The sequence below is a fragment of the Barbatula barbatula genome (genome assembly GCF_947034865.1).
Source record: "Barbatula barbatula genome assembly, chromosome: 16".
NCBI lineage: Eukaryota > Metazoa > Chordata > Actinopteri > Cypriniformes > Nemacheilidae > Barbatula > Barbatula barbatula.
In genome coordinates, this window is record NC_136779.1 from 14,678,379 (window position 1) to 14,690,818 (window position 12,440).

Genomic DNA, 12,440 nt, shown 5'->3' on the forward strand with positions numbered 1-12,440 from the left:
ACATAAGTAAAATATAGTTTTATATAGCATACAGTTGAAAAAACAATACGCTAAACAATCTCTAATAATAAGAGTGATCTAAAAGATGGAAATTGTATGCTATGAATGTAGAATTGTATAAACAACATAAACAAGCATCACAAGAAAATAATTACAAATCAGGGCCAAAATAATGTAACTGTGAAATATAAATAGATGTATGCTTCATCTTCTCATTCACATAATGTGTGTGCAGCTCTACAAAGAAAAAAGATTCACACAACAATATATTCTCGGACAGATGCACGATCCTCACCGAAGACCAATCACATTGTCATGATTTTAACAGAATGAATCCAGACAGGCTCTTCGGACGCTTCTAAAAGTCTACAATTATTTAATGAACTAGTAAATGACAATTTAACAAGGAAAAGTAACATTGCCATAAAAATAAGTAGTAAAACAGCACAAAGTTAGTAAATTACGTGACCAAACAAGTGAAGAGAAACTGGCCGGTATAATTGTGCAATATCATATCAGTAAAGATATTAGGAGTTAAAAACACCAATGGATTACCAAACATTTAACATTCTGTGGGAATAATAATCTGCATATAATAATTCAAGAATTCCGGTGTAAAACAATCTATGAAATACAGGCTACACAAATAAGAAGAGTTCTAATGTCTTAGAATGCAGATGCTGGGCGAGATTTTTAATACGACACAGACGAACATTCTGTGCATCTCCAGCGCCATACACTCTATATATGTGATACCTCTCTTTCTCTTTCAGTGCAAAATTTAGCTCATTGGCAGACAGGTGAATAAAGTTTCTCTCTTTCTTTATCGTTGTCTTGACCTCCACATAGATCTCGCTAGTGGTGCCGGCTTTTGGACCCTTATTTGCAAAAGTAAGCTTGAAGTCACAAGGCTGGCCGCTCTCTCCTTTTTCGTTGAACCAGGTGATTTCAATGGGCCCATAACCATCTCCGTTCTCTTTCCAGTGAGTGAGGAAGGAGAAAACCAGCTGCTCACCCCACTGTCCAATACAGGCTGTATCGTCAAAGTCTTTCGAGATCACCAGAGTTTGGGGCAGGGTGCAGTCCAGATTCAGATCCTCTAGGACTGCCTCTGGAGCCATCGGTTTGGTCCACACCGCATTATCTAGAGACATAAGTGGTCGCTGTAGGGTTTCACCTCCCTGGAACTGGCTTGATACCATCTCTAGTACTTGAGTTGTATTATGGCCTCTGGAAATACAAGAATTTAAAAATTAAGGGGTAGAAAACAACAACATTAGAAACAAACAGCAATGATCATTAAGAATACATACGTTGGTGCGGGTGTCTTTGGTGTGTCTTGTTCGAATGCTGAAGGTGTTGGGTTGGTTTTGTGGTGGTGGGGAGTTTCTTCCAGTTCATCTGCGTTTGACTTCAAAGGTTGAGGATGAACATTAGTCTCGATGTCCTGCACAGTTGGCTCTTCCTTCATATCTGTGCGACCAAGCCTATCTGTAAATGGGGTTAAAATAATAAACATGATCAGATGATCTTTTTTTGTATAATTCAAAATTTCTCATGCGTGACTCAACTCCAGGCAAAAGTCTCAAAATCAAATGATATAGATAATGAGCATTAAAGTTTGATTTTAAGCATTCATTTCCCTGTGATTTCAATCTTTGACATGTCCTTACCCACTCAATATTAAAGACATCAATGTTAGATTACACAAAATGTTCTTTACATTATATAGGATGATTTAATCTTGGTTTTCACAGACTGGATTCACATGTATATTAAAGTAGTAATATTGTAAAGGAGCAACATGAAGATTGCAGCGGCATCTAGTGGTGAGGTTATGAATTGCAATCCTTTTCTAGCACTACCAACTATGTTGTTATGTTTTTGCTACTTTGCAATTACATTTTTATTTATATAGCGCTTTTCACAATGTGCATTGTTCCAAAGCAGCTTTAAAGGAGAAAATAAGAAAAACTGAAAAACACAACAAAGGTAAAACACAGCACGGTACATGGTGTTTATAGAACAAGCAAATAATGTATTACAAAACACGCTCTGTAGAGCAGTATGTCCGTTTAGGGCTACTGTAGTAACAACATGGTGATTTCAAGGCAAGGGGACCCGTGGTGTGTAGACAGAAATATTCCATTTTCGAAGGTAATAAAAACAACGATTCATTACGCAAGATCTTTATATATCTAAACACATAGTTATGTATATGATATTGCATTTCTGACAATAGATCTTCCAAAACATTAAACACTGGACATTTAAATTAATACTTTCATGTTTTTATGAATCCACTCATGTAATGTTTCATGTAAAATGTTCTGCATAAAAATATATTTACGTAGATATTGCCTAAATATGTGTGTTACATTGATGCATTTTATTTGGACTCGAGGCAAAATCGCTATGTCACGATGGTTTGCAATAATACAAATGATTTGATATGTTGTTTATATGCATGTTGGTTATATGGTTACATTTTCAGTTTTTAACTTGATTTTAATGAAATTTTAATATATTTTACACACTTTTACTATACGGTTCCCTCATGTTTTTGATAGGCGCAATTCCTGTAAATACTGTCGCTGCATAAGCTTCCCTGTGGGCAGTGCAATACACGTGAATTTATTTATTAAGCTGATGGAACCGGCAAATGCAGAAAAGTCCTTTGGAAACGATTTCACACTCTTCCAAAAGCAGGGGATGGGTGGGGCATTGAATACCGACCTGAAACATTATTGAGTGTGGTTGTAGCTGCTATGAGGCTGCTCCAGTTAAGAGTTGATCAAATACTGAGACATTATGTATTAGGTTGAAAAACTACATAGTGTTGCATTAAAGCATAGCATTATTTAGAAATCTCACATTTTCTTTAATATTATGCGACCCTGTGTTTTAGTTCTCTCATTCAACATTTTTATCAATAAATACAGTGGCTGCTGTTTCAAGATGACTCAATAAGTAACTCAAGATCAACTATATTTGAATGCATCAAAACATCACCGTTTTTATTTTTAGCCTTTAATAGGACAGGATAGTGGAGAGTTGACAGGAAAGTGTTGGGTAGAGATTGGGGGGCAGAAGGACCAGCAAAGGACCTTTGAGACGGGAATCGAACTCGGGTCACCATGTGTGCACTGCCGCTATATGTCCGCACACTAACCACGGGGCTGTATGTGCCGACACAATTCTTACTAATCCGAAACTGTGCTGACCTGTTGTGCGTGAGGTGCTTTCACTGGTCCTGGGACCCTGAATGTGTTGAGGTCTTAGATCTGCGTGCACTGGAGGTTCTCCAGTTCGTTGATAGATGTTCATGTTGGATGAGCTCCTCTCCAATCCAAAACCTGAATGACCTGTCACTATCACAGGAGCCGGTGAAGGAGCAGCAGGAGGAGGCCACATCTTCATCACATCATCGACAGCCTGGCTGGCTAAATTCACCAAATGTACATGCTTTAGGATCTTGATCATTGTCGACACTGACATTTGACCACATTCTAAGACAGACTGTGGCAAAGGACACTCAATATTCATATTAATCTGTTAATTTTCATACGCGACTAAATTTCCAAAACATTATCTATCAACAGCATAATTTTGGGTATATTCATGATTCTCCCGCTGTCATCTGTACCTGAACTGCCTCCACCCGTCTTAATGAGAGAGGCTTTGGGTGGCCAGCACACCAGCCTGTCATCTTTATTCTGATCTGTCTGCATTTCTTCCTCCTGTACATCTCCGGATGGATGGACCACAGGCACTGCAAACAAACGCACGGCAAATAAACCAAACTCTTACTAATGAATGCAGTTGCAAACGCAAACTGTACCAAATAAGTATATTATACCGAAACGGTCGATTTTATTGTGTGTGTGTTATAAGGTTATTACAGTAGTTTTAAAATTTGTCCTGACTGACATGCAGCTGAGCGAAGAGATTGTGTGTGTGTGTGTGTGTTTCTTTGTAGATAGAGAGAGAGAGAAAACTCTTCCCCTCGCCCTGGCAACAGCTGCGCTTTCATGTCAGCGAGCAGAGCGGCAAACAAACCTCAATTAGCATATGTGCCCTATGTATGTGGTACGTGCATGTGCGAGGGAAATGATGAAATGAGGGCAAGCGGCGCAGATTAAAGTGGAAAAAAAAGAGAAATCAAAGGGATTAACACAGCCGTTAATTTCGCAGCTGTGCTTTACATGAACCGCTGTGAGGAAGAGCAGGAGACTCATGGGAACTCATTGTCCTTTTGGCTCATGTCAGAGACGTGTGCTGGAGCCTCACCGATGGTTTCTTTTTTGACTTCCACTTGCTTGGGTGCCGGGACCTCCCACAGTTCCTCATCTGGAGGGAGTTCTTGGGCGTTCTCCCTGTCCAGGTACTTTCTCAAAGCAGGTTGGTCCTGGGTTAAACACAAGACGAAACACACGAGAAGTCACGTAGACTCATGAGCATAAATCATCCTCTTGTACATTTAAACGGCTTTAAATAGACAATAAAACACCAACAAGTGCCACATATGCAGTATGTTGCAATATGTACGCCTGGATCATTATTGTCTGTTTGTCTGTTCATTTGCATTTTAATTTAGGTTTTTCAGTTTTTCAAAGCATTAACTGGCAGCAAATATTTTACACTTGCTTAATTTGACATGGGAAGTCATACTGGAAAATCATTACATTTAACAAATAAGATTTTAAAGGTTTCAAATTTTATAAATGTAAAAAATAATTGTAAAAATAAAGTCCATATAAAAAATAAAGGTAATAGTTTTGTTTAAGCTAGTTTTTTTTTTATTTCTAACAATTATTTATTATTACTTATTAATAAAGATGCACAGATTTCTCAGCAAATGATCGGTATCAGCCAATTAAAGCAATTTTTCAGAGTTTAAAAACATCAGACAATCGGGGCAGATATATCCCGCATTTGTGAACCCTCAGGGCCCTCTGTCTAAGTTGAGTTATCACTCGGCTGCGCTTGAACCTGAGGCTTGTTTTTCTGGCAAATGACGCAGGCGTATTGTAAGTTCCGGTGACAAAGGTGGCATTTTTCCTTTTGTTCCATTAGGATACCATGTCCTCTGTGTGGGAGATTTCATCACCGTCATTTGCCAGATTCAAGCAATTACAGGCTCCTCTTTGAAAGAACACATCATTAGAATGACATGTTTTAACAAGGATGCTCTGATCGCCGTACTCACATTTATCCAGGGAATAAGGCCCAGCAGAAAGCTTTCCAGCACTTTCCCAAGCTTATTTTCTGTGGTGAACAATTTCACCAGCTCTCTGCAAAAACACAAACAGTGATGAATAATACTTATTATAATACTTATTGTATATCTCTGTCGCAAGAACATTCTATAGCGGACATCATGGGACATCTTAAAAAACCAGACACTACACAGTAACATACGAGCTGTGTACCTGCAGATGTCCAGTTTGGCTGAGAGATGATCTTTGTGGATGTATAGCTCTTTTTTATCTTCTAGAAAACATATCATATCTTCACTTTCAAAGACTGGGTCCCCCTCGGACACCTCAAGCCTATAATGAATATACAGCTTGCCCACCTATAAAAATCCAATTCATATTTTATAGCGCCTTTTAATACAGATAATAATACAGGATTGAATATGCGGTATATAATACATTTGATACATAACAAAACCAAAAAGTTCCCATTCTACTCCTCTCTGAAAGAATATGATGCAATAACCAGCAAGTATCTAGGTGCGACAGAAACAGACCCAGCTCTGGGTTTGCATTCACAAGAATATACATCAAGTAGGGGTGTGCGATATTGGCAAAAAAGGATTTCTAGATAAAGTCCATCCAAACCATTTAAGAGCTGACAGAGACATTGCTAACCGTGCTGTGAATGTGCACGCGCAGTGCTTGACTAAAGTATTTGTGAACACCGAGTGCTGTTTTAAGTGGAGCTTAAATAAAAAATGTGTCACACTCGATAACATGATTTTGCACATCTCTAAAACAAGATTTGCAATATTATCGCACAACATACCTGTCCAAAACTCAGCGAGTTAATCTGTTTAGCAATCCCAGCCTCTATCAGCTCACTGTAAACGTCTTCGAAATCCACATGATGGTAAATGAACCTCTGGATGTATGGGACAATCTGTCGCACCAGGCTCTGCACAGAAGGGCAAGGCCTGTACATCTCAGTCAGTGGTTTGCGAGAAACACACTGGGAGAGTCTTTTCACCCCGCAGATCTCCAGAAACAACTCTCGGTCTGCTTCGCTGAACGCCTCTTTCTCATGCAGTTTACCTGAGGACAAAAAAAACAAAAATGAAATGATGTTTTATTAACAAAGTTCAGGAGGAGCACGTGCACATCATTATGCAGCTGCCAGCCATTAGACATTTGGTCTTCCGTCATATCAAATCAAGAACAAACCCCATAGTTAAATCGGAGTACTTCCTTCATTCCACATTTTTGCAGTATCCATCCTCCACCCCGACTCGTCACTATCCACCCCTCCTTTTACCCAGGGGTGGGGGGCAGTGCTCCGAAACACAGAGATCGGAGCCCTCGCTCTGGGCTTAGGGAAAGAATACAGACCCCAGAGCCCCTTCCCTTGACAGCAAGCCAAATACGCATATAGATTCTTAACTAAACTACTGGCCATTTAATTATTTGCTGAGGCGAACTCAAGAAGTTCTGAATGATCCTGATCATTCACAACAATTGCACAAAAAACATTTGTTTGTTTTCCTTTGGCTTATTAATGCTTTACCTTGATGTTTGGATTTGTTGGCTGCTCTCTTCATGGCAGACGGTAGTTGGAGCAGGCAAATCTCACGATGCGATTTAAAGATTTTCTCCAACTGCGGGCTGTCCACTATCATGGGCTTGTGTGCTAACTCCACCCAGGCGTTACTCTTGGTGGGGAACACTCTTTTATGAGAAATCATTTCTGTAAAGATGATTAAAACGTTCTCTTTATACTCCGAAAACAAGGATTTGCCAAATAAAACCAAGGTACAACTAGCTGTTTTTAGTTGATCTGACCTTTGAGAGAGCAGCAATAGTTGGGGTTCAGTTGTGGCTCTTGATCTTGTTCTCCATGAACTTGCATTTTACATTTATCAGCTTTAGACAAATAAAGGTGTGTTAAATGGAAACAAATACCAGAGTCATAAATAATTAAACACGTAAGCAGTCATAAATTCTCTTACCAAGTCTGGCAAAGATGACAGAAACGTCTTTGACAACATCCCCTGTAGCAAGAGGTGATGACTCACAAACAGCTTCCAAAAGGGCAACATACTGCTTCATAGATGGATTGGGCTCCACATTGAGAGACTGTAATTATATCAAAGATTACTAAGAATAAAGGTATTCTTGAATTAGTATTCAAATGCTGCTTGTGTTACGGAAAAAGGAAAAACCTGAAACATGCTCTTCATTTCATGCAAGCCAGTATAAAATGGTGCCAGTAGTTTAGGCTCCTGTATCCCGCTGTCAGGCTTTCGAACCAGCTCCTTGTACCTTTGAAACATGCCTGTCGGATCATTCCAGCAAACCTCTTTCAGATGGTAGAACCGCCCAGAGCACCATTGCTCCTTTCTTTATGCAAGAATGAGAAAAAAAATCAAATCTCCGAAAGGAGGTCTTTTTAAAAACATTTTAATACATTTTATATAAAGTTGGCAATTTTTGCAACCTGTTGTCCAAATACAGTCCAAAAACCAATGTGTGATTTTGTTTAGCACCAAACATTGTATTTCCATTGAAATTTATATTTTACTATAGACTGTTTCAACTGACATGTGTGCCTGGACTGCAGTTAACTTCCGGTCTCTGTCTTTAATTAAATATAATATAACTATTTATATTTTATGTTAATATTAATTAATATTAGTATTTTATTGCATAACAATAGCATTAAATAAACGATTTATAAAATGTTGTTGTTCATTTGATTAAATAATTTAATAAAAACTAATCGATTTAGCCAAACAGTAAATCATGGTTGCATGCAAGATTTTATACTATAATAAATACTATAATTTTGTACAGCCGCAGAAAAAAATGTAGACCATTGAATTTTTTTCCCAGTTTTTCTGAATGTACTATTGATGGGTGTGTGTTTAGGGAAAATAATAATTTGTATTTAATTCTGTGAATTACTATAAAATATTTCTCCCACATTTTAAATAAAAATATTTGATTTTATTTGCTGATGTTTTTTCAGTAATGCAACAGTCCTACATGTATTTATTAAAAGTTCCAAAAATGTTTTGGTCTTGTCGTGCTGTCAACCTTTCACATTGTTGTTGGATTACTTTGTTACTCCTGAGGTTTGATTGTGTTAAAATTCAACACACACATGGAATGACCACAATACATCTAGAAATGATGATTAAATGAAAATTTGGAATGGTATCTTAATGTTTTCCACGGCTATAATGACAAATTAAAATATTGAACAGATTATGTCAAAACTATGACAATTGTATTCTGCAACAAAAAACATAAGATGTGCCTCTAATGCTAATCAAAGTTCAAATAGCTGATCTCTGTATGTTACATGTGTTCATCTGACCTGTTATACTCAATGAAGACAGCAGGTGAGTGTTGAAACAGGTCTCTAAACTTGATGGTCGGACACTGGTCACTCAGGTAAAGATACACTGCGTGCATGTGCTCGACGGTTGTGGTGAAGTCTGCTCCTTCAGGCTCGACTGAGACTTCCTCTGAAACCTTAGTGCACCAACACTTCAGATATCCGATCATGTCTTCCACCTGCACATTGTGTCTCATTCCTGCACAAAACATATTTCATGTCAATTACAACAATATGATGATTTTATTCGTCTTGAACTACTTGGGTTGGTAAAGGTTTGTATTAGATGTTAAAAAAGAAGGAGTTAAAAAAGGCCATGGTGATGTCAGCCAAAGACAAACATTATATTGTACAACATTGTACTGATCAACAATCCGTTTTGCTTAGAATGATGAAAACATTGATCAACAATCCGTTTTGCTTAGAATGATGAAAACATTGAAAGGAAAATCTCAACTGACTTTAAAATCCCTAAATCTAGTAACTGTACCTATGGCTCTCGTGAATTCACTGGGTTTCATGTGGACATAGTCAACGTGCGATCCAAGTAGTTGATGTACTTCAGTAGAGTAGATGTAGACGGATTTAGGCTGTAGGTAGTTTACGTTCTGTCCGTCTCCCCACGGCGGCCTGCGTGTTGGTAACCAGGGCAGCTGGGTGAGATTGTGGTAAAAAGAGGAATTGGCATTTCTGATGAAATGTCCCTGGCTGTCCAAAACCATCACTTTGAGGTACTGCGAGTACTTCTCTCTGTAACAGACCAAGACAGACTCTCAAGTAAAAAGATGTAGGGTGTGTTAAGGTTTTATATGAATAAATGATAGATTGTCTGGGTCCACATTATATCATACAGTACAACAAGCACAGCAGGGAAAGAAGTACATTTGAAGGCTGAGCAGGTGGACATCAGTTTGCTTATTAATAGAAATGGAGCATAAAACATGGTGCTGTGATGGTCCGAGGTACACAGACGGTTGACACAGACAGAGGCTGAATGACTCACGCTGCAGCTAAAGGCCGGGGAAGAGGGGGGATGTGTAATGTCAGGAAGCTTAATTAAAATACATGGAATTTCATAAGCGCATTTGAGGCCACTAAAGTCAACCTATAAAAAAACTCTTGCAGCACAGTTTTGGTGTGACTAACGTTATGCGTTTGTTGGAGAGAACTATAAACCAAAAATAGAAGGATGCATGCGAGTCTGAAAAAGCATGGCACACATGCTAAAAGAGGTGGTTTTAGCCCTCCAGATGCCCACTTAAAAATAAATAGATTTTTTAATGATTTAACCTGAAATACTGAATTAATTGAAATATATATTTTTTTTATGAAAATATAGTATATTTAAAGCCACAATATGTAGATGTGGACCACTAGGCGAAACTAAATGAGTGGAATTATGGGACATGAGGTTTGCACCATCCAGAGGCGTATGGAGATCGCCCATCATGTTCACGGACGAGGTAATTGATGAATTTCATTTGATGTTACCGTAATGAATAGCTTGCAAGATACGTGGAATGTTATACTACGTTAGCCCGCGAATGATATTGGACTTTGTCAATTGATTTGGCAGTGTAATGCTACGCAGCTTAACGTGTTTAAAACAATCACACAGTCGTCATTTAAAAAGTAAACTACTTTTTTGGGCTTCCATACTCGGCAAAGTGTAATCGTGATCCATAATAACAGAACAACAGATGTGTCCCAGATGCTGTATAACCACTTCCGCATTTGCATGTTTCCGTAGTTTCTCCAACCGGAAACTCAGAATATTGCGGAGCACCAGATATTAAGTCACTGGTATGCGACAAATACAGGGAGAAAAGGGACGGGCCATTATTTTAAATAGGATTTTCTCTGGATTTGCACGTTCTTGGGAACATTTGCGATAATGTAAGTACACAACTGCATTGAAATACATCACACTGTGCAAGTGATTTTTGGATATTTCATAGGAAGCACAGATAACAATAAAAATAAATCATAATAATTATTGCATTAATTATTGCATTAACGCTTAAAATCCTCCCAAATATTATTTAAATATTTCCTCCCAAACAAAGCACTTTAAGATCATGAGATCGGAAAGGATTTAAAAAACACACGGATGATGACCTTGCCTGCTAACATGCAAATCCGGATGCTTTGCAGGCGAGAGCCACATTAACAGTGGGTTTGAACAAATTGGAGATGTTAGTAAAGCTCAGTAAAAGCATAAGTAAAGTGAATTTCTCTACAAGCAACTGTGGATCAAATAGGGTTAAAAAATAGCTTGCTGGCAGATGCTTTGGTAACTGGGTGTCTACATTCATAATGTGGCTATGGAAACACAAGCGGAAATCTGAATTGAGTAAATCAGATGAATCATGTTGTCTTTACCCTGCGTCCCAGTTGTCATCCAGCAGCTTTATAAGGGCTTGTCTTTGCTGCAATTTGTCTTGAGCTGAGAGTTGGTCGGCAGTAAGCAAGGTATGAAACTCTGCACAGTGCTGATCTTCAATGATATACACCCCATCTGCAGGCTTAGACCACAATTGACTCTCTTGTGCCCATGAACTGGACACCTGCGAAACAGAGAGAGATTACATAGGTCACCCAGACTCATGTGACTGGTGTAGATCAATAAAAAGAATAGATGGAAAGACATATGCAATCATTGTTTTTAATATTATGTCGATATCGGTATATTGTGACAGCCCTACACCAAACACTAAACCAGTTATTATTTAAAATGACACCAAGATGTCTTTTGGTATTAAAATGATGAAATTGGGCTAAACTGGGCTTTAAAAAAAGTGGGCTTTAGATTTTTCAGTGACCTTCTTCCTGAACTTTAAGGTGTGGATGCGTGTGTTATGCTGAATAGTTTAGTGCAGGGATACTGTCTGGCATATATCATTTACAGAAACTTTGGTCAATGTTTTCTCAGTTTTTCACTGTCACGTAATAACTTGCGTCTGGAATGTGTTGGCTGCTCTCATTTTGAAGGAAACTGACTCATATTTATAGAATATGTGTGCAAGACCTTATTTAAACACAAAAATTAGGAGAGATGATGCCATAAATGACAGAGGTGGATGTTTGAATACAAGAAACTTTGATGCTAACTGGATGTTGTAAAAATTAAGATTAAATTGACACTTTTATTGGATGAAATTGTTCATGAAATGGAGAGCTTTGTGATTGGTTGAAAAATGTCATCGGTCAGACATTGGTCTGATGTCGGTGCTCTGGTGTCAAGATCACGTATTGTTCAACAACAGTATTCAGCCCTCCCCTTTGACCCAATCCACACATAACAAAAGCTAACACTGACATGTTTCATTAGTTCGGCTCCCGACACACTAGTCAATGTGATGTACACAAACACACATAGTAATCCCCCTGCATGCACTGCTAACCATGAGGCTTCTTGTGTATTCTGTAACTCTGATCCAAGACCAGACCGAGTCTCAAGTCGTCCCATCTTACCAGTTCAGAAGCCGTGAAGGTCCGCTTCTCCTTCTTAAAGATAAGATTGTCTCTCACTCCCAGATCGCTGAGGAGCTCTCTCCAACCGTCCACATCTCTGTCTGCCCGCAGATAGCAGGGGTCCAGCAGGATCCAGTCCACACCTGGGGAAGGAAAATAATTGGTTGAGACTTAAAGGGCAGCAAACTTCAGCTCTGTGAATCGCTGTGTACTGCAGCGTCAGGGTTTCCATTCCATGTTCACTCCATCCTGTCGCATAAGTCCCAGTGTTCCCTATTTCATGCTTTCCTAAGTCTCTACAAAAGCTCTCTAGTTCTACGGTTGCATAAAGGGGAAAGTCAATAACTTGGGACGTCCATTGTCTATCT

At 38.7% G+C, this 12,440-nt stretch overlaps 1 protein-coding gene across 2 annotated transcripts in view; it reads right to left on the reverse strand.

Annotated features, from left to right (window-relative positions):
• Window positions 1–351: 351 nt before the first annotated feature.
• Window positions 352–12,440, reverse strand: part of LOC306905596 (uncharacterized protein) — a 41,789-nt gene continuing 29,700 nt past the window's right edge. For both annotated transcript variants that reach the window (XM_079476305.1, XM_079476306.1), the window contains 16 exons: window positions 12,073–12,215; window positions 10,981–11,165; window positions 9,089–9,348; window positions 8,578–8,797; window positions 7,421–7,598; window positions 7,208–7,334; window positions 7,041–7,121; window positions 6,766–6,945; window positions 6,031–6,296; window positions 5,433–5,578; window positions 5,210–5,294; window positions 4,291–4,408; window positions 3,647–3,772; window positions 3,225–3,443; window positions 1,314–1,491; window positions 352–1,230 (listed from right to left, as the gene is read on the reverse strand). In XM_079476305.1, the coding sequence (XP_079332431.1) occupies window positions 639–1,230; window positions 1,314–1,491; window positions 3,225–3,443; window positions 3,647–3,772; window positions 4,291–4,408; window positions 5,210–5,294; window positions 5,433–5,578; window positions 6,031–6,296; window positions 6,766–6,945; window positions 7,041–7,121; window positions 7,208–7,334; window positions 7,421–7,598; window positions 8,578–8,797; window positions 9,089–9,348; window positions 10,981–11,165; window positions 12,073–12,215 (3,104 nt within the window). In that variant the 3' untranslated portion in view covers window positions 352–638. The remainder of the gene's footprint in view (window positions 1,231–1,313; window positions 1,492–3,224; window positions 3,444–3,646; window positions 3,773–4,290; window positions 4,409–5,209; window positions 5,295–5,432; window positions 5,579–6,030; window positions 6,297–6,765; window positions 6,946–7,040; window positions 7,122–7,207; window positions 7,335–7,420; window positions 7,599–8,577; window positions 8,798–9,088; window positions 9,349–10,980; window positions 11,166–12,072; window positions 12,216–12,440) is intronic.